Raw genomic sequence first — 26,750 nt, 5'->3', positions numbered from 1 at the left:
CCAGCTTGCTAGTGTTTGTAGCATTTTCATATGGTCTTTTTTTCTTCCTATATTCAAGCTACCTGAGTCAGTCTCAAAATGAATGAGTGAGTTTAGGAGCTCCTCAGTGGCAGAGACCTGAAATCCAGGCAGAATGCAGATCTGAAATTCCCAGCGCTGACGGTTGACTGCTTGTCTCCGGACTAAACACTGTTTGCTGGACCGGCCACTGGTCAAAAGGGGACAGTTGATGGCATCTGGGCAAATAGAATGCAGATGTGACCATGATTAGGGAGGCCAAGGAGGTCAATGTGTGTGTGGCAGTAGAGGCTGGCCTCCCAGCAGGCCAGCAGTTAATGACAACCCTGGCACAGGACAATGCAGGTGTCCTGAGCCTTGGTTCTCCTGGGGTCTCCAGGAGCACTAGGGCCTGTGGAGAGTGGACAGCCGGTCCTTCTGGTCCACCCTTTGCTGAGGCTGGGGAGGAGGGGGTACGATACATTGGTGTCAGCTCTGGGAGGGTTCTGCTATTGATAGAGACCCAACTGTACATGACAGTCCTGACCAGCCGTTTTCAGTTCAGGACACACAAATGCCACACTGGCAGTGAAATGAGGCCTCTGCCCATGGCCGGGTCAAGGTTATTACCAGTATGGCGGTAGGTATGAAGTAAGCAATTTTCATAGAAGGCCCAGGACAAGAGCTGGCCTTGTTATTTCGAACGTCCTGCGCACCAGGCCTGGAAAGGGCCTGGAATTCGGAGGTCTGGGAGTCACCTCCCTGGCCTCACCCTGAGAACTGGCACTTGTGTAAACTCTTAAAGGTCTGCGGGGCAGCAGGGAGGGGTGCTGTCAGTCGCACCCCTGTCCTGAGCTTCAGGGTCACCGATATTCATGCTCTTGCCCCAGGCCTCTTGACTGGTCTAGAAGTGAACAGGAGCCACTTTTTCCTCCTCTCTACTCCCCCCAGGAGCTTCCTCTCTGTCTGGCTCTGTCCTCCCTAGGCTCTTCTGTAAACTGGTCACCGCCAGGCCTAGGGCACTTGGAAACCCCAGTGGGGAGCTCTGGGCGGGAAGGGTCTACAGGACAGGGGTTCAGTTTCTCTGGGCCCCAGGACTGGCACAGGTGAGTTGCCCAATCAGTGCTCCTTGGAGGCAGGACTAGCTGGCAATCACAGCTGTTGTCCATCAGATTGATTAGGGCCAGGCCTGGGGCTCTTTCCTCCCTTCCTCCGCTGCCTCTTCCCATGACACGGCAGTGCTAGTCTCTTTCCAGACGCCCCTTCTATTTTCCTTCTAATTTCAGATTCCAAGTCCGCTCCCAGGACCCTTCATCCTTCTTCAGCCTCCAAGCAGCCCATTCTGTTCCCACTCCACGTTTCTGTACTCCCTCGCTGCCAATTCTACCGCCCTCCCTCCTACCATTTGACCATCTTCTTTACCCCCTCTACATACCCATGACCCTCACCTACCTATTCCAACGCAGGTGGCCCACCCTCACCCTGGACAGTCTGCCCACAGCAGGGCTTTGGACCACCAGCAAGCACCCTGCTCCTGGAACCTTGGCTGCTGTCAAGCCCACTGCCCAGCTAGGCTGGGGCATCCAGGGACTGGATCCTGGGGGAAGACGTTTGGGTCATATGTTACTAGGCCCAGCCATCACCTCAGAAAGCGATAAGCCACGTCCCCTCTGCCAGCCCTGCTGCCAGGCACGCTCCCTTTCCGCCTAAGGCCAGGAAGTCACAGGGCTGAGGAGACCAAGCTAGGCTAGGCCCAGGTATAAAGGGCGCCAAAGGGAAAGGCCTCTGGAGGCCTTAAGAGCCGGGCTGGGAGGTCTCCTTGACTTCTTGACTTTGGAGGTCTTCGTGTGACTGTATCAAAGAGGCACAGCCATGGCTTGCCTCACTTTTCTGGCCGGCTTTGGGTGTGGTGGACCTGTTCTATGTCCCTCACTCTAGAGAACTGAGCTCAAAGAGGTTTCTTGCTGGGAGTTTACAGTATACCTGTGTGCATGCGCATGCGCGTGTGTGTGTGTGCATGTGTGTGTATCTGTGTGTAAATGTGTGTGAGATAGAAATGTGGTTGTGTGATATCCAGGCAGGTAGAAATATGTGAGTGCCCTCATGTGTGTGCATACCTGAACATTTCTATGAGTTCTATGAAATTCAAGTGTGTTTAATGATGTGGGCGCGTGGTACATCCACTTTAGTGTGAGCAAGGAAAAGAAATACACCCGATAAGATCCCAACCCCCTACATACCCAAGCCCAGAATCATTAGATGGAGTTTTATGCACTGTCTTCCCACAACCATCGGGTTGCCTGCAGCCTGCTCAGGTCAGCAACCACGTCAGGACCAGAATCTCCTGTCCTCAGGAGGTGGCTGACACGCCTGCCATCGGGGTCTAAAGGAGGCACAATCCTCCTGAGGACACAGCTCTGTCCAGGGCCCAGATGGCTGAGGAGGGGACTTAAATAGGTATTTATTATCACAAAACTTCAGCTATTGATTCCCTCCTCTCATTTGTTTTCTCATTGCTCCCACAGCCACTTACTGTTTATAAAAACAAAATCTGGGATTACTGAACCAAATTATTTTTTTATGAAAAAGTGGCTTTTTTACAAAATATATTAAAATTTGAATTATTTTAACATTTGCAGTAATTTATAGCCATATTATTCACATTTACTTCCTGTTTAATTGAAGAAGACACAAATAGAAAGATACCCCATGTTCTTGGAATGGAGGAGTTAATATTGTTAAAATGTCCATACTACCCAAAGCCATCTATAGAGTCAATAAATCTGTATTGAGATTGGCACTTTTTTTTTTTTTTACAGAAGTAGAAAAAAACAATCCTAAAATTCCTATGGAGCCACAAAAGACCCTGAATAGCCAAAGCAATCCTGAGAAAGAACAAAGCTAGAGGTATCATACTTCCTGACTTCAAACTATATTAAGAAACTGTAAAAACAGTATGGTACTGGCATAAGAACAGCCATCTAGACCATAAATGGTCAACTAATATTTGATAAAGAACACTTAGTGTAGAAAAGACAGTCTCCACTAAATGGTGCTGGGAAAATTGGATATTCACATGCAAAAGAATGAAACTAGACCCCTATCTTACATCACTTACAAAAATTAACTCAAAATTGATTAAAGACTTGAATGTAAGATCTGAAACCGTTAAACTCCTAGAAGAAAACATAGGAACAAAGTTCCTTGATGTAGGTGTTGGCAATAATTTTTTGGATATGACACCTAACGCACAAGCAACCAAATAAAAAATAAACAAGTAGGACTACATAAAGCTAAAAAGCTGCACAGCAAAGGCAATTACCAACAAGATGGAAAGGCAACCTACAGAATGGGAGAAAATATTTGCAAACCACGTATCTGATAAAGGGTTAATATCCAAAATATATAAGGAACTCGTACAACTCAATAGCAAAACAAACAAACAAAAAAACAAATCCAATTTAAAAATGGACAAGGGACCTGAATAGACATTTTTCCAAAGAAGATATTCAGATGGTTAACAGGTAAGTGAAAAGGTGCTCAACATCACTAATTATTAGGAAAATGCAAATCAAAACCACAATGAGGTATCATCTCACACCTGTTAAAATGGTTATTAAAAAAAAAGAGATGTGTTATCAAAGATGTGGAGAAAAGGGGACCCCTGTGTACTCTTGGTAGGAATGTAAATTGGTACAGCCACTATGGAAAAACAGTATGAAGGTTCTGTAAAAAATTAAAACTAGAACTACCATATGATACAGCAATCCCACTTCTAGATATATATCCTAAGGAACCTAAAGCAGTATTCTGAAGAGATATCTGCATCCCCATATTTATTGCAGCATTATTTATAATAGCCAAGACATGGAAACAACCTAAGTGTCCATCGATGAGTGAATGGATACACACACACACATTGGAATACTCAGCCAAAAAAGAAGGAAATCCTGACATTTGTGCAAAAATTAGGCTAAGTGAAATAAGTTAAAGACAAATACCGTATGATCCTACTTATATGTAGAATCTAAAAAAAACAAACTCATAGAAATAGAGATTAAATTTGTAGTTGCCGGTGGTGGGTGATGGGTGGTGGGGGAATTGGGGCGGGGGAAGGTGGTCAAAAGGTACAGACTTCCAGTTATAAGATAGACCCGTTCTAGGGATGTAACGTACAACATGAGGACTATAGTTGACACTGCAGTCCTCAGACACGTATACGTATTTGAAAATTGCTAAAAGAGTAGATATTAAAAGTTCTCATCACAAGGAAAAAAATTGTAAGTATGAGGTGATGGATGTTAACTAAACTTACTGAGGTAATCCTTTCACAACGTATACATATATCAAATCATTATGTTATATACTTTAAACTTATACTATGTATATCAACTACATCTCAATAAAACCAGAAAAAATTAAACTTAATTATAAGTTGTTTAAAAACAATTCTGCAGGAGGGCTAAAAATAAAAAGAGGGAAACAAAGTGAGAAGAGCTTAGAGTATTAATCAGATGAAGAGAATTCAATATAGAAGGCAATAAGTAGGACAAAGTTTAATTTTAGTTTAATGGTGTCTGGTTCAAACTTTTAAAAAATCTTGCAGTGAATAACACAACAATGAGCTATGAAAAAATATGCTAGACACAAGGATAATCTGACAGATATACAAGTATTAGTGGGAACTATGAACAAGGCTTTCTCTGATGGACAGACCAAGTCCATAACAGATGACCAAGGTGTCTGGGAAAAACCCTAGGCAGGCACCAGGCTTCTACCTTTGGGTTTAATGCCATAATTGCTATGTTCACTCCTTCTCAGCTGATGCAAAATGTCTAAGAAATAAAACTAAATTCTCAAAAATCAGCTGACAAATGATGAAGCCAACTTTGGGGCTAAACTTGTTTTTCTTTTTTTTTTCCATAAAAACAGTGAGAATACTTTAAAACTGAGGAAGTACAGACTACCTTTTAGAACTGATGACTCCAAGGTAAGATGATTTGAACTACATTTGGGGAAGGAGAGAATCTGGGAGGGAGGGGATGGAGAATGTTCTTGGGCCCATTTTTAAGAATTATGCCAGTTCTGGAAAACTTAGATGAGCTTTTCCCTATTACTTCCCACATTCATCATGAGCACACTAACAGGAGAGACTGATCTGAGTGTGACTGGGGGTCCCGCTATTTTGGACTCCCCCTTCTGCCATTCCTAATGCTTTGTCTTCTCTCCCTTTCTCCCTTCTCTTGGGGGCTTAAAAGGTGCTTTGGCAGGGTAGCAAAAAGATAAAAGAACAGATCACTCTCCACCCAGGCCCTTTGCAGAACCAGAATATCATTCCTGTGATGAGAGAGCGACTTTAATTTCCCAACACTTAATATCACCCCATGGAGCCTGCAAGAGCCAGTCTGCTCATGACAGCTTTTGGTTGCTTGCTGTGCCGTGAGCTAGCCATATTTGTGACAGACCAGTATTAAAACCTCCTGCATTCCTGGTATAAACCTTACAGCCTACATGACCATGGCTTATCTTTTAGTTTTATTCGTCTTGGGTTTTATTTGGTAGCATATTTAGGGGGACTTCAGCACCTATATTAATAAATGAAATTAGTCTGTAGTTCTTTGTGTTTTCTTTGTCAGGTTTTACTACTAGGATTTAACTGTCTTATAAAAATGCATTGGGAATCTTTTCATCTTTTTATGTTGTGGAGGAATTTTTTTTTATCAAGGTATAATTGACATATAACATTAGTGTCAGATGTACAACATAATGACTCGATATTTGTATACATTTTGAAATGGTAATCACAATAAGTCTAGTTAATATCCATCATCATACAGTCACAAAAATATTTTTCTTGTTATGAGAACTTTTAAGATCTCAGCAACTTTCAAATATGCAATACAGTATTATTAACTCTAGTCACCATGATGTACAACTTATTTTGGAGTAATTAAAAAAACTGCTTCCCACTACTTGTTCGCTTTTGGGGGGGACAGATACTGACACCTTTTAGCCTCAAGGGGACAGGGTGGCTGGAGCCCCGGGGTAGTGAACACCCATGAAGAGTCTTGACTCTTCACCGCAGTGTGATGTATAAATATTTCCATCGTGAGCTGTTGTGGAAAAGTATGGGAAACACCATATTGGAGCATGGGTTCTAGTCAAAAGAAAAAAATGTTAACCCCACAGTAAGAGCTGGGAGAAGCCTCTATTCTGCAGCTTCTTTGGAGCTTGGGAACTATCTCCAGGACCTCTCATTTAAATAAGATTTGGTTCTTTCCCATCTCTTTTTGACAGGGTCCGGGGCTTTCAGGTGAGTTGGCCCTGCCAGGTGCCTCCCTTGTGGGTAAGGCCTGGTTAGCTGAATTCAGCAACAGGTGAACTTCATGTACTTTGCAGCGGTGTTTTCCTCCTGACTGGCTGTCAGCACACCTCTCTGTTCTAACTCTACCGCCTGAGACTTTAAGCACATGATGCTTGCTTGATCTTGTGAAATCAAACTTATCTTTAAAATTGGGTGGTTACATGAGCATTGTTTCTTAAATACGTAACCCCAGTTGCCATGGTCTCTCTAAAGTGGTGCAATCTGTTGCCTTCTTGCTACTTCCTATACTAACACATTTTGACACGGGCTTAGAAATTGTTTTTACAAAATTGAAATAGCAAAAAATTCACCTGTAAAACCGCTTAGGCCCAGCACCTATTTTAGCCGTAATTCCTTTGATTTTTAAGGCATATTCTTTCCCTTTCTTGTTTGTTGGCTTATTCAATGGCTGGAAAGAGATTCCTGAGCTAGTAATAAAAGCTAACTCTCCCTGAGCGCTTCTTGGGTGTTGTTTCATATAGTGTACCCTCATCTAATTGAGACTCACTCTCTGAGTCCCAATTTTCAGGTGAGAAAAGAGAGACTTCCAAGTGTTCAAAGTTCAGAGACCTCTGCGGTATCTTCACAATAGCAAAAATTACACGTCAAGGAGAGAACCTGGCCCACTAGGCGGCAGTTAGTGAACTTTGTTGGCGACAAAGATGCCCAAGACTGAGATTTGGGGAGCCCTGTCAGTCAAGGACCAGTTGGGAAGAAAACTGAGACGGTGAGCCCTTCCAGAAGATGCGGGTGGGGTGGGGAATGCTACCTGGAGGCCCCAAATGCTCAGGCATCAGTGGCTGGTCGTGACACTCTCAATCCAAGACCAGGAAGCGAAGGCTGGCCAAGAGGGAGTGGGGGCAAGGCCTCCTGGCAGTCAACCATGAATCGATTGGCCCTACGGCGGTTGCTCCACCCCTTGGGGACAAGTATGACGGTGGACCTGGGAGTCCCTGGTCCCTCAGAGGTCGTGCGGGCCAAAGACCAAAGCTGGCTCCTCGTGACCCCCTCAAACCCCGAGGTCCCCTGAAGCACGTGACGCTTGGCCCCAAGGCCTCGGCGCTTCTCCGCAACTCCTCCCCCTGCGCCCCGCCCCGCCGCACCCGGCGCTGAGCGGTTGTCCGTGCCGTTGGCGCAACACGTGCTTTCTGGAAGCCTCGAGGCCTGCGCGGGCGGGGGTCGGGCGGCGGGGGCACGGTGCCGGAGTCCGCTGCGCACCCGCGGCGTTGTCCAGGTTGGAGGGCGGAGCGCGTCACCTGTGGTGCGTGGCCGGCCGGGGCTGGGGGCCGCAGCCGGGCGCGCGGGGTTGGCGGAGGCGAACTGGGGAGGAGGTGCGGCCCCACCGAGGGCGGAGGCCGGCACTACGAAAGACTCTGCTTCCGCTCCCAAAATTCAGTCCGAGTGAGTAGCGACGAGAGGACCCAGAGAGGGGGTGCGGCCGCGCGGTGCGTGTCTTACCAGGGCGAGTCCGCCGTCCGCGGAGGCGCGGGGAAGATGCTCGAGGTCCTGGTGCTGAAGGTGAGCGAGCGCGAATTGCCCGGGCCGGGCCGTTGACCGGCCCCAGCCCTGCCCGTGCTGGTGGGCCTGGCGGGGGACGTCGGTCTTTGGACCGCGGGTTGGGGTGCCAGATAAGATTCCTGACTCAATTTCAACAAAACAACATGAAATTTTAGTTCAGCCGTGTCCCATGCACTGTTTGGGACCTAGAGTAAAAACTTACTGTTTCTCCGAAATTCAGATTTAACTGCGTGTCTGTATTTAATAACTCTAGAACCTTAGGGGAGAGGACGGACTATAACTCATCCTACGCACCCCGTGGCGGGTCTGCCCTGGTTGAGGGTGCCCATGCGCCCCAGGTTGGTGTATACGAGGACCCTGACCTGTTCCCTTCCCCGACAAGGCTCCACCCGCGTTGGACAGGAGCACGGATGACCTGTACCTCTCTTCCCCCACCCCTGCACACACGCGCGCGTTCCATCTTCACTCGTGGGGACTCCTGCCTGCTCGCCCCGGGACTCTGGCGGTCACTCCTTACCCGCGCGGGTGCCTCCGGCCTCAGATCCTTGGAGGAGGGGTCACAGCGGGGGCTCTTCCCGGGTGGGGCCTGCTGAGCACAGCTGCAGTTTTGTCTTTGAGTCAGGTGAGTGCTCCTTTGCTATTATGCAACAGACTGGGAAGGCGCGGTGTGTTCGCCACATTGCTTGGAGGAAGGAGTTTACAAACCAGAGTAAAGAAGAGTGTTTTGGTCACTGGAAAAAGGAAATATAAATCACTTAAAAACATTATACTTCAGTGGGCAGAGAAAAGGGCTATAGCAAATGATGGGATTAAAAAAAAATAACTTTCCCGCGCCTATTTTATGTTGTGTAATTTATATGAACAGAAATTCTCAAACGTTTGAAACAGCTGACTCTTTAGAGCTTTTCCTCAGGCTTATAAGGGTTTTAGAGCTTTTCCTCAGGCTTGTAAGATCCAGTTGGGGAGCTCCTCTCCACCATTAGTCTTAAATAGGCTAGTGCGATTTCTCCTTTAGAACGGCAGGGCTCAGGGATGCAGAACCTGCCGTGTGCCGGTTCATCAGGGCAGAGCATTGGCAGGAGGAGCTGGACTCTCACTGCCTCCGCCTTTGGAACCTCCTCTCTTTTAGTTGGACCCGGGAACCCTTTTATCTACCCGCCTCAGCTCTGGTCTGCCCCCACTTCCAGCCCTGATCACCCTGAGCAAATTTTCTCTCCAACTTAGTATTTTCTGGTAAAGTACCAGCTGTAGTTCTCCAGATTAGTTTAGCTTTTACACGTATAAAATATTTTCCCCAAGTGCTCGTCAGTGGATGAATGGAGAAGCAAAATTTGGTATATATGCACAATGGAATTTGCATATATACCAAATTTTTGGCATATTTTTGTATATTTTAAGTATATTTTTCCCCAATTAAAAATTTTTAATTTTAAAGTTTAAACAGTTATGTTTGTCGTCACATTTTATAAATAAAAACATATCTGGCATTACAAATCTATTAGGATGAGGCCAACAGAGAAAAAGGTGTCAATTTAAAATTAAGAAAGCAGCTTAGGTAACATGCAGTTGTATCAGAAACGAGTAAGGCAGGGTGTGAGACGTGAATATGGGCTTGTTTTCCCAGAGGGACCAAAAGAGAAAAGAATTAGTTAGCCAGGTTATCCTTGATCACAAAATTGATCAGCCCTGGGGGGAAACCCTTGAGCCATTGGTTCCTACAGTCAAACTGTTTTAGTGGACAGACCATTTACATTTCAGGACAGCTAGGCATGAACCCTTCAAGTGGACAAGCTCTTACAAACGTGGGTGAAAGTCTAATATCTGCAGGCTGTGACCTCACTAATGTGGTAAAATGTTTGTTTTTCTCTACTGCCAGTGAAATCCACAAACAATTTCAGGAGTAGTTTTCCTTCTGGAGCTGCTGCTCTGTCCATTGTAGGCTGAGTTGAGGTTGAAGCAGTAGCTATCCTAGGACCTCTCATAACAGCATGACGATAAGTGGTCCCAGTGTTATTTAGTCTGGAATGTTCATAATTTTTTAAATTAACATCTTAAGTTTTACAATTGATGTTGGAAAGTGTTAAGTTTGACTAAAATATCTGAAGTTATTATGGAAATACCATATACAAATGGGAATTGAACGTGAATTGAAGATTAGATGATAAATCCAGTCACTGATGTTATAAAATACACGTTACACACTCATATTACCGAATGTGGGAAAAGAGACTCATTACGTAGTTACTCAAATGAAGGTAAAGGGAAATAACATATAGGAAAGATGAGTTTCTATTCTTGAGAAATAATAAAGAACACACTAATTCAATGAAATTTTAGTATGTGAAATATTTAGTTCTCATACCAGATAGATGATTTAGCTTTTATTTGAGTAAAAGTATTCAAGTGTGAATGGTAGAAGTAAGGGAGAAGAGAGTGGACCAAAATTTAATATAGATAATATTCTTGGGGGGGGGGTTGGGGCATGGGGAGAGAAAGGGAAAGATTTTTATCATGTAGATTGTCTTGCCTCTTTTTGCTATAAGGGTTGGAGAGGGTTTACAGTGACAGATTACCTTATCAAAAAATTCCAGACTGGTTAAAGTTAATTAAATTACATTTCTGGAGGAGGTTAAAACTATAGTTAGATCAGGCATTAAGTCATGGGCTTTTGGCACGAGTGACACCATTTTGGGCCTGTACTGCGGTTTTCTCTCTAACAATGTATATAAAATTATTTTACTTTTTTTTGCTAAACTATTTGAGAGTTAGGTGAGAAAGCTGTATTTTCTAAGAACAAAGATTTTTTTCTATAGATAACAATATAATTATCACACTTGAGAACTTTAACATTGATACAATATTATTGTCTAATATACAGTCCATACTCAAATTTGTCCGATTGTCCCAGTAATGTCTTTTATAACTTGTTTTCTCTGATCCAGCATCCAACAGAAAATTACACATTGCATTTAGATGTGATAGCCTGTTAGTCTCCTTTAGGTCAGTTCCCTGGCCTTTTTCTATCTTTGGTGACATTGAAATTTGTGAAGAGTAAGGGCAGTTCATTTGCAAAATATCCCTCAATTTGAATTTGTTTCCTCATGATTGCTTGGGTTAAACATTTTTAGTAAAAATACTACATAGGTGATAATACATTAGAAGACAAGAAGCTTTTTAAAAGATCATTACTTTTGATTTTATAAATAATTTAAAAATCTAACTTTTTATTAGGAAATATTCTGGACATAGAAAAAAGTGTAGAAAATATGATTATAAACACCTAGACATCTGCCGTCTGGCTTTGTCAAATCTTAACATTTTGCCATATTTGCATCACATCTTTTTTTAACCCACAAACTGCTAAATTGAGGTATAATTTGTATGTGCTAAAATTCATTATTTTTAATGTAGAATTCTGTGTAATATTTTGAAAATATTTTGAAAAATGCATGCAGTCATGTAATCACCACAGTCACAATACAGAACAGTTATGTCATTCTCCCAAATTACCTTGTCCTCCTTTGTATTCAGTTCTTCCCACCTCTAGTCCTTTGAATCTGCCAGTCTATTTCCTGTTCCTGTTAGTTTTGCGTTTTCCAGAATGTCATAAAAATGGAGTTGTGCACATGGAATCATATAGTAGCCTGTAGCATTTGAGTCTGGCTTCTTTGACTTAGTATAATGCATTCGAGACTCATTTATGTTGTATTTATCAGTTTCTACTTTTGTGTTGCTGAGTAGTATTCCATCGTATGGATAAGTGACAATATATACAATTACCAGTTGCAGGTCATTTGAGTTTCTCATTTTTAGAAATTGGAGCTGCTGTAAACTTTGCATACAGGTTTTTGCGTACAAGTTTTTATTTCACGGGTAAATAACTAGTCTGAGATTACCTGTATGTTTAACTTCACGTGACACCGTTTTCCAAAGTAATTTCCATTTCCATTCCTATCGGAAATGTATGCGTTCTAGTTGCTCTACATCCTCATCAGCACTTGATGTTGTCAGTTTTATAAATTTTATCCATTCTCACAGGTGTTGATGGAAGACGTGTCCTTGAAGATTAAATTTCAAAAGATGGCTTTCAGGTCCCTGAGGAAGACTTCCTCCTGAGTAGTAGTAGGAGATACCTATACATGCTACTGAGCAAGGGTTCACTGCCCACTCTCATAGAAGCCAATACGATGACATCAGCTTTTGAGAAAAGAAAAGGCTTTTTTGCGAGGTGGACTGGCAAAGAGACAGGATTTGGCATGGAATTTTAAGAGTTTAGGGAAGGATGGGCTGGTATGCAGAAGCGCTGGTGGGGCAGGTTTCAATTGGAGGGCTTCGGCACCAGATCTTTTTGGACAACGGACCCTTCGCTTCTGAAAGGATTCCTGTGATCGAGTTCCAGTCAAGTCCCAGCTCTCTAGTTCCGTGGCGTGGCGGGGGAACTTTGGTTCCAGGTGTTATAGGTCGAAATTCTCTCCTCTGCACATACTTCAGCCACGTGACTTACGGTTATGCTTAATCATCCCTGAAAAACAACTCAGTATCTTATAAGAAACAGGAGAAGACTGGTTTGAGCTGGTTCTGCAGTTATACACATCTCAAAGGGACAGGAAGGACTCACAATCGTAAGCCCTTTAGTACATGCTATAATAAAGAGAGGTCAAGGGTCTGTGCCAGGGTTGGCTAGAAAAAACAGTAAGTTCTGGCACCTTGAGCTTCCTCCGGCAGCCATTTTAGAGGGGCTGGAGTCATCCCGGGGATACAGACTTACGCTGCTGGAAGTCATGCTTGGGTGGCCTCAGTGCAGAGGTTTGGACAAGTCATCATGTGCTGAGAGTTCTGCAGTTCTCATGGGCAGTGACTATTAAATAATTTTTCTCAGCCTTCCAGTGTCGCTTTTCTCTGGACTCCTTTGGAGTCTCACCTGTACAATTCAGGATCTGCTAAGAATTTGAGAGATTTTCTTATGCAGACTTTAGGGCTCTCCGATCTGTGATTCTCTTTCAGAATTTCTCCCCTTAATTTATAGCTGTTTTGGCAGCCTTATATTATGTTTTCTGATGTCTCCAGCCACATTCTGGCTCTCTGCTTGAGTTCTTAGCTGCTCCGCACCCCTGGGCTGGGGAGGGTTTTTGGGACAGCTGTATATAAACATGGATTTCACTCAGTGATGGGTCCTCCTTTGAAGGGTCAAATCCCCTCCAGTTTCTACCTGCTTTTGGTATCTCTTCAGTGCCTTACAATCATTATTTTGTGTTTTTTCCAGGATTTATAGTTGTTACCTGCAGGTGGGTTAGTCCATATAAACTACTCTGCCATTACTGGAACCAGAATGGGCAACTGTTCTTTTTTCCAATGATTTCTTATAAAAATGTTCCAACATTCAGAAAAATAGAATACTTTTGCAAACACCTTATTCCTGCTTCCTGGTACCTAGGATCCAAAATCTTGGGATGTCATTGCTTTTAGGTCCTTTTAGGCACAATTAGGAAATAAATACATGAGATAAATACACAAATGAGTTCTTATTGCTATTTTCAATTCAAATTTAACTTCATTTTACATATGTATCTTTTAACAATGAAAATCTTGGTTTCTAATAACATTAGTACATAACAAGATACATTCAGAGAAGTGTGACTTTCATCCCTGTCTCTTCTACCCCATTCCTGGCTTCCTTGTAGGTAATAATTAGTATTTGTTTCAGTTTATCTGCAATCATTGATTTCCTTTAACATGAGCAGAATGTACATATTTCCTTTTCTTTCTTACAAAAGATGTAGGATACCAAAAACATTGTTCTGAACCTTGCTTTAGTATTTTGTTATGAATATTTTCAAAATACAAGAGCTCGAGGACATTGATCTCTTTGCTTTTTGAGTCACAATGTGTAATTAAGAATCACATTACTGGTGCCATGTTTTAGAATTTGTGTCTTTAATCTTCCAGCTTTATTGAAATATAATTAACATCATGTAAGTTTAAGGTGTACAACATAATTATTTGATATACGTATATATTGAGTGTCTTTTATTTTTGGTCTGAACCATTTAAGACAGAAGTACTTCATCAAGAATTTGTTAGATCACTTAAAAACAGTTATTGTGATTCTAAGAGTTATTTTATGGTTCTGTTTTTAAATCATTCATTGTTTTGTTTGTCTTTTAAACATTTTACAGATTGAAGATCCAGGTTGCTTCTGGGTTATTATAAAAGGGTGCAATCCCTTTTTAGACCATGAAGTTGACTATCAAAAACTAAATAGTGCCATGAATGACTTCTATAATAGCATGTGTCAAGATATAGAAATAAAACCGTTAATGTTGGAAGAAGGGCAGGTATGTATGTATCTAAGTGTGCTTTAAACACCATGTCTTGAAAAACTAAAAATGTAGAATATTCTGGCAACTAATATGATAAAAACTTTGAGTATTTTAATTGCCTGTAATCATTGCCTTGTTTTAGGTTCTTTTGGTTGCACAAGATTTAGGCTAATGGAAAGTGGCAGTTGTATAAGGTTCATAAAGGGCAAGAAGAGACGGGGTATCATCTAAATTTAGGCATTGGGGCCATCCTTCTAGGACTGGGAGCCAGAAGATTATTCTAGATTCATCACAGGTGTAGGCGCCTCAGCAAAGAGGGCATGGGGGTTTTCAGTCTGGGGCCGATGCCTCCGTTGTGGTACCCATTAGCTTTTCATGTACTGGTTGTACCATCCAGTGACCACTACTGCCCAAATCCGTGCTTTCACTTAAGCTTGCAAAATGGTCATTTTCACATTCCTTCTGCATTTATGAGCTGGAATTTTGTAGAGAACTTTCTGTCATCTATTAGGACTTTGGCTATCCTGACATAATATAATTCATACCGGAAAGGTAGAAAACTTGCTTGTTTCTTTCCCTCATCAATTTTAAGCATAGTGGTTTATGCCTAGCTATCTACATTGGTGTTCAGAGGTCCCCGCCTCACCTCCTTTTCATTTTTTCAGTATCGAACTCATGGCTTTTTATGTATTCATCACTTGTAATCATTGTTCTGGATGCGTAAATTATCCCATTTTTGGCTAGTGGAAGCCCTAGTAGACCACCAATTCAAAATTGACTGGCTGTGCAAATTATTATCTGTTCATAACCATTCCTGCAAGTTACTTTGGCTTCAGCATTAAACAGAAATACCCTTCATCCTTTGGCAGAATTCCTCTTGAATTATTTTTTGCAGAATAGCTGCACTGTATTTTCCAACTTCTCTTCCCAAGGGCAGGAATCTCCATTGCCCCACTTCTTGCCTTTTGGGCACAGCTGTCTCCACTGGGCCATTTTATGTCTGGGGTCAGCTTATGGTTTGCCAGTCTGGATTGCTGTTGAGTTGGCTGTGGCCTGGCAGTCCTGTGGGGCAGTCTGGATGCCAAAGCCTGTGAACTCAGGAGGGTAGTTTCCCTAAAAGGGGCTGCAGACACTCATTCAGTCATTCAGCAAGTCATTTTTGAAGACTTAGTACGTGCCAAACACTGTTCTAGGTGCTGGGAATACGGCTGTCAACAAAACACAAAAATCCACATGATGGAGCTGTTAGTTGTGGCAGGTGGTAAACAAATGTCAGAGGGTGGAAGGGGATGGGGAGGATGAGCCTGGGGGTCAGGTTTCATATTGGTCTGCCACATGATTGACAATCATTCGTAAACTTTATTTTCTGATTTAAGGTGGTAAATCTGTGCATTTTCTTTAATTTTTAAAAATTGTTCTTAGTTAAGCAGTCGAAAGGATTATAGTAGGAAAAACAGTGAAATACAGTTTATATGCACTGTGTCCTTATTTGCTGGGGTTCTTTTACTGACAGGCAGGGTTTAGATTGGGCAAGGTCAGCCTCCTTGAATCCCTTTCCTCTTCGGAAGGTAAAATGTAGGCTGAGGTGATTTTGAGAGTTCCTTTTAGTTCTCATTATATAGCTAGAGATTTTAACACTGAAATTTTCTTTTTATTTTCTAGGTTTGTGTGGTTTACTGTCAGGAACTCAAGTGCTGGTGCAGGGCTGTTATTAAGTCAATTGTGTCTTCAGCAGACCATTACCTGGCAGAATGTTTCCTTGTGGATTTTGCCAAATACATTCCAGTGAAATCTAAAAAGTACGTACGAATTTATTTTGCCTTATGCTCCTTAAGGAGACATTTGTCAGTTTTAAAGGAAAGTGTTATTTTCAAAGTAAGGGGATAGAGGTCATAAACTGGAATTGTTTTTATAGCTTCGAGAAGGGAAGACTTGCAGGTTCCAGTTCTACATGCAGTGAATATAAGGGCGAGTGGTCAGAGGGAAGACTCAGCAGGCGGCTCCAGCCTCCTTCCATCTTCCTTCCTGGAGAGGGCAGGTGCTGCGCATCTCCTAGCTGCCCCTGGCCACATACTCGCCTCACCTGGCTTGGCCTCTTAGTTTGTTCATAAGAGAGAGTGGGTCCTTTAGGGAGGCTCGGCTGCAAGAAAGATGCTACCAGGTTGCAGACAGCAGAGCATGTATCCGAGTATGTATTTTTGCTTGTCTCGCGTAACAAAGTGAGGGTGTGATCGTCATCTCAGGTGGGAGACAGTTCAGAATGAGCTCTCACTGTTTCGAGGACCGCACATCATAGTTCATTAGAAAACACTGTCGACAAGTCAGTCTTGGTGTTTATGGTTATTTTTCTACTGGTTTCCTGTGCCAGAGTAAGAGGACCCTTCTTCCAAAGAGACTTCAGCTGCAATAAGAGGTTTGTCTCGGACAGAAGAATTTCATGGCAGAAAGGCTTATCAGACAGTCGGAATTTGCAAATATTTTAAAAAATGCATTTCTAGCTTGTGATTCTGCACCTTTATAACTATAACTGTAAAAATAATGTGTTAAATAATGTGCTCTTTTCTTTTAGTATTTGGAGTTTTAAGTTTAATTTGTTTTGGGCAAGAGAATCACGATTAAATAGAGCCCAGGGAGGCCATGAGGGGCAGTTAGTGCAGCCCTTTTTCTAAAATGAGTCAAAAGATGCCTAGGCTGCCCACACAGGGCATCCCCATAATCAGTTTATGTCAAAATGGTCTGTTAACAAGTGGTCTGTCGTTTGCCAGAATGGAAATAAAAATGTTGAACAACCTATCAAATCTCAGTCCTTCAAGTCTTTTTTTGCAAAGTTGGCAAACACTAATAATTAAAATATCTGCTCATTTACAGAAACTTTAAGGTAATTCCAGTTGTGTGTTGAAACTGATGCTTAAAAATCTTAAATAAAATTTTCTTCTGAGGTTTGTTCATTATTACCCAGAGTTTTCTCAGTCTAAGGATTCTCACTAGACATTATTTTTCCTATCCCTCCCCACCCCCATGCCATGAAATTTTAACATTAAAGATATACTGAATACCTGTGGATGTACTATTTGTGTATCTATTCTTTATATATAAAAAGAGTGAGATGTTTTTCACCCCCTAAGAACAAGTTTTCACCCCCTTAGGCAAATGTCTCCGAGTACTTCCTGCTGTTGGTGGCTACATTAAAGAGAAAGAATTGGTTTTTGTGTGTTCTATGTTAAATGTATTAATTATATTGGTGTGCTTTAAAGAATGTCTTATATATAATTTTTCTTTATAATGGAACTGTTCTGTTTTACTCTTAAGCATCCGAGTTGCGGTGGAAACCTTTATGCAGCTTCCCTACAGAGCGAAAAAATTCAGACTATATTGCACAAAACCTGTTACGTTACATATTGACTTCTGTGAAGACAGTGCTGAAATTGTGTACGTATAGTCTCTAATATGTTGAATCATTAGTGAAAGTATTAAATCAAGTATATGATATTTATATGAAATTAATTCCTCTTGAGAAGTTCTAAGTGATTTCAAAGATGTCTTTGTACTTCGGGAGGTGTCTTCTGGGTCCGCATGTGTCCAGCCCAGTTCTGAGCAGAATTCCCCAGGCAGCTCTGTTTCCAGAGGCTAGGTGTAATTGAGAGGGTTTAGAGTAGAGGCTGAGCCCTTTGCTTTTTGGGCTCTTCTTCTTCTTCTTTCTTTTAATTTACAAGAGGCAGTAAATAAACAGCAAAGGGGAATAATACGTAGGATAACGGAGCATTAAAAAACATCTATCGCATTCTTCTCCAGCCCCAGTTCCTCCTGATGGGCCTCTGTGACCTGTTCAGTCTCTGAACTTGCAGACAGTTTTTCAGTGCTTTTATAAGTATTCATATGCATGGAGCTTTTAATAAAAATTAGAACATACTGTCTTATTTGCAAATTTAACTGAAGAATGTATGTTGAAGCTTTTCATACTCCCTTCTGCTTTCAGTCTTTTTCACGGGTGAATATAATGGCATACTTGCTGTATTTATGAATTCTTCTCTTGATAGCCAGCTAGATTGTTTTCAAATTATTTTTGCAGTGTACGTTCCAGTTAGAATAGGTAAATCCATATAAAACGTAGAGACGCCTGCCCCATCTTTGTTACTTTTCCCAGTATTTGGACACATTGCCTGTGTTTGTACAGGACAGGTCCCTGCACTGGGCGGTACAGTATTGGGCTATGACTGTGATCGTTGCTGTTTTGAACAACCACTACCTGAAGTCCTGGGGACAGCCGCATCCTCCCACCTGGTACTCCTCTTCCCCTCCCCGTCTAGGACTGTGGCATTGTGGGAAGCAAAGCTGCAGGAAGCAGCACAGTTCTGACTCAGCTTGCTCAGCTTGTATCTTTGTGATGTTACATTGTGTTTTCTGAACTTGAAAGCTGCTTCTCTTGTGAATGCTGTTGTGGGATCTGGGGAGACCCTCCCATTCCCACTTCCCCAATCCCGAACCCCCTATAGGTCCCTTGAGATGGTCAATGCATCACTCTTGTGGTGGCCTTGGAATCTGCACTGAGAAGATAAGTAGCCAGATTGTCTCTGCCAAGGCCACGGTGCTTTGCCAGGCTGCCCAGCAACCCCTGCTTCCTCCCGGGTCCCTCTTTCAGATCAGCCAGCCACTTACCCTCCTGGCGTGACTTGGGTACCTGCCTGTCCACACCCAGCTCTCTCTCAGAGCAGTTTGCCTCCCCTTCTCTTTACCCCTTTCCCAGCACACGGAACTCCTCAGGGACCTTCCTAGCCTTGGCTATGCCCAGCCATGGGACACCCTTAATGTAGGCGAAGGACTTAAAGTGAGTCATCTTACTCGATTTTGATCATCTTCTTTGACATGTACCTTTGTGTCTGCACTTTATCCAGAATGTCTGTCTCAATATATATATTATAGTTTTTATAGATTTTGTCAAATTGCCCTCAAAAGATTAGTGGTTTATACTTCTGTCAGTGGGGTATAGAAAGTGCTGCTTTTTCCACACAACATTGAATATCATTAGGCTTTTAAGTTTTTGCTTGTTTGCTCGTTGGGTGAAAATAGTATTTATTTTTGTTTTAATTTGTATTTTTCTGACTTGTAAAGTTGGGTACCTCTTCATGTGGTTACACACACACACACACACCCCACACACACACCTCTCCCACACTCTCTCTCTCTCTGTCTCTCTCTCTCCTCTCTCTCACACACACACACACACACACACACACACACTCACACGACTAATTGATCTTTTTACCCATGAGAGAGACTGATGTATCTGTTACTAGCCTGGATTGATTTTTCTCTTGGGCCTTTTTCTTACTAGGATTCTACTAATTTTTTAAAAAGCATTTTTGGTAATTTTTGTGTGTAGCAAGGTTTTGGAATCATTTATTTTCTTTTTTGCCTCCTTTTAGAAACCCTTTATAATTCTCTTGAAGTAATGTACTTAAATCTCTTTCTTAGTAAAAATAAAAACATCTTAGTCAAGGCTCTGGTAAGTGCTCGATTACACTCCCTCATTTGATCTTTATAACACTTGGTGGACAGTGGTGGCATCTCCGATAAATAAAAAGGGTAGAGAAACAAAACATTGTACTCTAACCTTCTTTTTGTTCCTTGCTTCCAAATACTGGCTCCTCCTCATCTTCTACTGCCTATAGCTTTTCCTGTCATTCTCTTCCCAAAGCATAGGAGAGGATGAGATGATAGAAAACGGGTACCGGTGGGAGGGTGTCAGGACGGGGAGGAGGAGCCTGAGACGGCAATGGCTGGTGTTCCCACGGCCAGTCTCGGAAAGTTGGTCTGACCACCACGTCTGGAGCCCTTGCTCTGTGTCAGCCTGTACTGAACACTGTGCACTCTGGGTTCCTGCCACAGGGAGCTTGCGTTCTGTCCCATGTAACTGGGGATGATGGTGTTGGGACAGACGATGCCATGGTGGTGGGTAAGGGTCACTCAGGAAGTCTCTGCCCTGGTGGAGGCAGCAGTGGTGAGAGCAGCCCGTAGCAGGCTTCGGCTGAGATCATCACCCCAGAGCAGAGCCAGAACCACGCTCCCCCTTGACTGCATCATATGTTCAACATGCGATGTCAGAAACATCCAGTGTATGCTTTACAAAATGATGTTCGTGTGCTAGCCTCAGATTTTTGTTTGACGAAGTTGCATCTGTTCACTGTTTCAGACCCGCCAAGAAGTGGGACAGTGCAGCCATTCAGTATTTTCAGAACATTCTCAAAGGTAAGGCGAGTGTATGATCACTGCAGCCTGCTTTGAACCGACATCCAAGGCAGTTCAGCCTTCTGTTGGTGAGGGGGTTTGAGATGTGTGCTTAGCCGTTTGACCCTCCTCATATAGGTTCATAAGGTACCTGGAGCTTCTTTCACCTCAGTGTCACAGTGACTGTGTGTCCCTGGAATTTTGGGGGTGGATGTGGACGTTACTAATTAACAGGTGAAATTAGAAATGGGATGTTTGGTTAGGGACCCTTGCACAATAATAATGCCTGCCTCTTAGACTGCATAGGAGCTGCAGCACTGCAAAGTAAACTTAAGTCCATTTCATTGAACCAACAATTGATGAAAAGCCTAACTTGTGTGTAATCTTTATTATTGCTAATTTAAGATGTACAGAGCATCTCAGAGCCCTTATGTAGTGTGCTCTCTTTATATTATTGACTGTAACATCAGAGTCATTCATGGCATCTGTCCTAAGCCCTGGCAGTCAGGAGCCGCATAACTGTACCTCCCTCCTAGGGCTGTTCTGAGGAGTAGTGGGTGTGAAATGTCTGGGGTGCTGCCTGTACCTGTTGGGGTCCTGGCCCCTCTCCTCTGCTGCCCCACTGTCTGGGTACAGGAACAGACAGATGCTTTGTACCTGGGAGAAGAGGGAGGGTCACCGGTTTTAGAGCTTTGGTCCTCGAGAGCCCATCGGGGGTCCTGGGAGGCAGGTTGGCAGAGGCAGCACCCAGGTTTGAATACTGCCCTGTTGCTTCTGCATAACCTTCTCTGAGCCTAGTCTCTTCACCTGTACAGTAACTCTCAAAGGTTGTGTTAACAGTGATGTGAAGTACGTTTGTAAAAGATTTAGCATAGTGTCTCATAGGTACTCATACCTGGAGCTGCTGTTTGGATTATTAAGTCTCTGAGAGAGAATAGCTAAGAGCTCCTCCGGTCCATGGCCATTTGGAGAGATGGAGGGACTCGGATGAAGGACTGTGACTGGAAATAGTTTGTCACTGGAAGAGAAGAGAAGGCCAAGAACGGTGTTCAAAGCGGTGTTCTTTGTGGGGGCAGGAGGAAGATACTGTGGATGGGGACAGGATATGAGTCCGACTCCGTGTCAGGAGAGCGTTCCCCTTGACTCGCCAACCCCAGACCCCTTCTGCTTTAAGGCTCACCTGCAAGAGGAAGCCACCAGATATTGTAGTGCTAGGTAATCATGAGTAGTTAGCAGAGATTAATAGGTGGGAATTAGTTATACTTGTTTCAAGTATACTTTTAATATCAGCTAATTTATATTTTCATTTATGCTATTTAGCAACTACCCAGGTGGAAGCCAAATTATGTGCTGTAGAAGAAGATACTTTTGAGGTTTACCTTTATGTAACTATAAGAAATGAAAAAGTAAGTGAAAAACTGTATTTTAAAAATATTTTACCATTATTTAAAATTTTTATTTTAGTAAAACAAAGAATAAACACCAAGGGAAACCGTGTCATTCACATAACATAGAAATTTTCTTAATCTTTCAAGATCCGGCTTAGATCAGAAGTTAGCCGGGACTGTGTTATCTTATTTCAATTACTTTTAAAAAAATTACTGCCGTGTTTTATTTAGACAGCATTTTATTTAGTAATGGACAAGAAATTATTCCTGGAGTAATGAGTATGAAATGTTATTCTTATAAGAGGACATATTTTTATAAATACACGTTTGGTATGATTTTAGTTCACTGCTTTTTTTCCCCCCATAATTTTCTCATTATGTGTAATATGTGCTCATTGTAAAGGATTCAGATAATACAAGTAGAAAGAAAGTGGACATCACATGTGAGTACCCTCCGCCCCGTTATTAGCTGTTAACATTTGTCTGGCACCTTTATCAAAGGTGGCACAAGGGAGGTAGATGGGGATGTGGATCTAGGCTGCTCGGGGCCTACCGAGGGCATCTGAATCACAGATTTATTTAAAAATTTTACTTTGAAATAATTTTACACTTACAGAAGACATGTAAAAATAGTGCAGAGTATTGCGTATGCTTTTCCTGGGTTCCCCTAATGTTAACTGTACAAACCAATGGCACAGTGATTAAGACCATGAAATTAAATACCATTTTTAGAAAATGTACAGACTTTATTTGAATTTTGCCTGTTTTCCCACTAATGTTCTTTCTGTAGGCTAGGATCTGATCCAGGATCCCACATTGCATCTGATTTTCACCTCTCTTTAGTTTTCAGTCTGTGACAGCTCTTCACCCTTTCCTCATCTTTTAAGACCTTGGCACTTCTGAAGAGTACTGCCCAGTTATTTTGTAGAATGTTGCTCAATTTGGGTTCGTTCGATGTTTTCTCACAATTAGATTGAGGTTCTACCTTGTTAGCAAGAATGCTAGCAGCGGTCCCTTCTCAGAGCATCACAGGAGAAGGTTCGTGGTGTTGATACGTCTTTTTACTAATTATAACCTTGATCAGGTGGGTAAGTTGGTGTCTGCTATGTTTTTCCTTAAAAAGTTACTATTTTTTTCCTCTTGAAATGATTAAGTATTTTATAGGGAAATACTTTGAGACTGTGCAAATCTCTATCAATGATTCTTGCCTGCAAAACTTATTTCTGTGGTGTTTGCCCATTTCCATCATGCCTTTTACATTTTTAATGGGAATTATATAAGGAAGAACTATCTCTTCTCCCCCATTTATTAATTGATTCAGTAATTTATCTTATTCCTGGATAGTTATTCTACTCTGGGGGATATATTCCATTGCTATCATTATTTTCTTGTTCAAATTGTCCATTAGCATGGAACTTCTTCATAGTGGCATATGTGTTTTTTCAATGTGCCCCATCATTGTTGAAAACCCCCTACTTTTTGGTACTACAAGATAACTCCTGGCTAATTTGGCCATTTTCCAACCCCAGCCCTAGACTCAATCACTTCTCTAAGAATTGGTTCTTTGTATTGAAAAATAGTAGTTAGGTATCAAGATCAGGTCACGAGGTGTGGTTATTGCTACTGAGTGTCATTGATTGTAGGTCCTCTTAGCAGACAGGAAATGTATGTATGTATGCAAACCCATGCATGCATATATTACATTTGTGTCTAGATCTATCCATCTGTACTTACATTGACAGCCGTGGGACCCATCATTTCAATACAGCACCTCCCCTTTCCTCATTCTTGACATCTGTCTCCGACAGTGAGAAACCTGCTGTTGTTAGCTATCGTATACTTATTTGATCAATCCTAGTATTCACATGAAGTAATTTCAGAATTGCTAACCCACCTTCCTGTGAAAAAGAAATTTTTTAGCCTTACCGCATGCAGCCAAAACACTGTTTTTCAAAGTAACTTAGGTTCGTTCTTTTCTTCAGTGTGATTTATGTTTGTTCATTTGTTACTCTTTGTATAGTATTTTGGGTTTCCCTACATCTTTGTTGATTTTACCTATGACTTTTCATTACTTATTTTACAACTTAGTAAAAATGACAAAACATTGGCTGTTGGACCAGTCTTGTAAAAAAGCATCTTTTGAATAGGTTCTCTGCTGATGCTCCTTCTTGCTTTGCAAGAGGAGGTCTCTCTCTCTCTCTGCTTTATGGTTGTATGTGGATGATAACTTGCTCTTACTTCGAGGTGGTGAAGTGCAGAAGGCATGCTTAGCCGTGAGAACTTTTCATGGATGCATGAGGTCATACTTGCCAGAAAAAGAAACAGGGCCCACAATCCTTTCCAACTTTCAGGGGAAGCACAAGGATGTATCCCAGGGTGTTCTCCATTTTTGCCTGGCTTCTTTCATGCAACAAAATTATTTTCAGATACATCCACATTCCTTTGTCTGGATATACTACACTGTGTTTATCCATTCACTTGTTGATAGACATTTGAGTTGTGACCAGTTTGGGTAGTTACAAAGTAAACCGCAATGAATATTCATATACAAGTCTCCCTGTGGGACTCTGCTTTTATTTCTCTTGGGTTAATACCTGGGAGTCATGTTCTCCTCCATGTTCTCTTCAACACTTGCATTGGTCATTCTTAAAGGTGTGTAGTGGTATCTCATTGTGGTTTAAATTTGCATTTCGCTAATGATTAGTGATGTTTCGAGCATCTTCTCACATACCAGTTGGCCATCTGTATAACTCCTGTGGAAAATGCCTTTTTAGATCTTCTGCCTGTTTTTAAATTAGGTTGTTTGTTTTTTGCTATTGAGTGATATGAATTGTTTTTATATTTTGAATATTAACCCCTTATCAGATATACAATTTACAGATATTTTCTCCTATTCAGTATGTTGCCTTTTCATTTTGTTGATGATTTTTCTGTGCAGAAGCTTTTTAGTTTGATGTAGTTCCACTAGTTTATTTTTGCTTTTGTTTCCTTTATTTTTGGTGTCAAATTAAAAAAAAATCACCAAAGTCGATGTCAAGGAACTTAATGCCTAGGTTTTCTTCTAGCAGTTTTATGGTTTCAGGTCTTACATTCAAGTCTTAAATCTATTTCAAGTTAATTTTTGTATATGGTGTAATATAGTTGTCCAGTTTCATTCTCTTCATGTGATTGGCCAGTTTTCCCAACACTGTTTACTGAAAAGACTGTTCTTTTTCCACTGTATGTTCTTGGCTCTTTCGTCGTAAATTAATTGACTGTATGAGATGGGTTTATTTCTGGGCACTATGTTCCATTGATCTGTGTATCTATTTTTATGCGAGTACCATCCTGTTTTGATTACTGTCTTTTGCCCATTTTAAAATTGAGTTGTTTTCTTTTTATTGAGTTTTGAGATTTTTTTTTAATATATTCTAGATATATGGCCATCAAGATATGTTATTTAAAAATATTTTCTTCCTATCTTTGAACTGTCTTTAACAGTATCTTTTGAAGAGCAGAAATTTAAATTTTGATTAAGTCTGATTTATCACTTTTTCTTTTTATGATTTGTGTTTGTGTTTTGTCTTTGCCCTCCCCCAAGATCTTGGCCTGACAGTCATGTTAACTCTCCAGTGCTTTAAAGAAGATACTCTTATATTTCATACAGATTCTTACTTTTTTTTTCTTAGGAGGGTTGATCAGAAGTATCTAGTTCACCATGACCAGTGCAGAAGTCAAAAAAGCTATTTCTATCAAATTATGTTCTATAAAACAATTTTTCTGAAGATTGAAATTTATGGTTAAGTTTGGAATATTTTTTGAACAGTCATTTGTATTTGTCTTATTGTTCATGAAATCTTTAAAATTGTACAGGTTTGTGTTAATGATGATCTGGTTGCAAAGAACTTCGCTTGTTATGTATCACCCATGGAGAACAAAAACCTTGATTCTTTAGAGAAACCAAGATTGAATATAAAGCCAGCATCCTTTTCCAATAAACTCAAGCCAGCACTCACTCTTTGGCCAATGTTTTTGCAAGGACAAGATTCTCAAGGAATGGAGAGTGAGTAGCTTCTCACCCATCTATGTTTCCTTTAAACTGTCTTACGTATAGGAATCTTAGTATATTGATATCAGTTGTCATAAAGACTTTTCTCAATATGGAGACAGTGACTTGGACTCTGAATTTAATGCTTTAATTTTAATCCTAGTGAGTTTGTGACAAGTTTTGATGTCCTAAAGCTGCTACAGTTTTTTTTGACATGGAGTTAGAAGTCTGTATGTTCATAATTTAAAGATATTACCAAGACATCATTTTGTTTGTGGAGAGTTTTAGATACTTTTAAAAAGCTATTTATTCACATGAAAATATGAGGAGAGTCATTTGTGGACAGTGGAAGCAGTCTTCACATGTTTTTCTCTACGTTCAGCATTTTTTCGTCCCTTCAGATTGCTCCCCACTGAGGAGCAGTGTCTCCTAAAACCTTACACAAAAGCAAGAGCAGAAGTTTTATCAAAGAATTCACATTTGTATTTTGGGTTTTATTTCATGCTTTAATCCTGAAATGTGTTTTTTTCTGTCAGAATCTCATGGTTTAACTTTTCTGGCACAATCTCTCCAACATCCATGGCCCAAGCACGTTTTGGGTGACATAGGGCCAACTGCCATGATCCTGGGTAAGTTCTACTTGCTTGCTTCATTTTATAGGTTGCATAAAAGAATACTCTTAACTCTCTAAAGATTCTAATCGTTGTTCAGAAGAGCTATGGTAATTCTCTTTTTTCTTTCTTAATTTAATGGAAACAACATGATATCGATGCTGACAAAGATAATTTTGCCTTGTAGTCCATACTTACAGAGTTACAAGGAACATAACAGGCACTCGTTCATGTGTAGGACTGATTTATTCCAGCCCAGCTGTAGATCAGTGATGATTATTTGTTCTCAGAGTATACATA

The 26,750-nt window shown here is 41.4% G+C and overlaps 1 protein-coding gene across 3 annotated transcripts in view; it reads left to right on the top strand.

Annotated features, from left to right (window-relative positions):
- Window positions 1–4,929: 4,929 nt before the first annotated feature.
- TDRD12 (tudor domain containing 12) overlaps window positions 4,930–26,750 on the top strand; it is a 67,087-nt gene continuing 45,266 nt past the window's right edge. For 2 of the 3 annotated variants that reach the window (XM_039888610.1, XM_039888611.1), the window contains exons 1-11: window positions 4,930–4,987; window positions 6,295–6,310; window positions 6,891–7,879; window positions 8,262–8,501; window positions 14,056–14,214; window positions 15,862–15,998; window positions 17,509–17,628; window positions 20,390–20,445; window positions 21,745–21,830; window positions 25,665–25,854; window positions 26,376–26,468. In XM_039888610.1, the coding sequence (XP_039744544.1) occupies window positions 7,856–7,879; window positions 8,262–8,501; window positions 14,056–14,214; window positions 15,862–15,998; window positions 17,509–17,628; window positions 20,390–20,445; window positions 21,745–21,830; window positions 25,665–25,854; window positions 26,376–26,468 (1,105 nt within the window). In that variant the 5' untranslated portion in view covers window positions 4,930–4,987; window positions 6,295–6,310; window positions 6,891–7,855. The remainder of the gene's footprint in view (window positions 4,988–6,294; window positions 6,311–6,890; window positions 7,880–8,261; window positions 8,502–14,055; window positions 14,215–15,861; window positions 15,999–17,508; window positions 17,629–20,389; window positions 20,446–21,744; window positions 21,831–25,664; window positions 25,855–26,375; window positions 26,469–26,750) is intronic. The other variant, XM_039888612.1, reaches the window with a different exon arrangement.

This window comes from Pteropus medius, unplaced genomic scaffold (genome assembly GCF_902729225.1).
Source record: "Pteropus medius unplaced genomic scaffold, Ma_sr-lr_union100, whole genome shotgun sequence".
NCBI classification, from domain to species: Eukaryota; Metazoa; Chordata; class Mammalia; order Chiroptera; family Pteropodidae; genus Pteropus; species Pteropus medius.
This window is presented reverse-complemented; position numbering and strand designations above follow the sequence as displayed.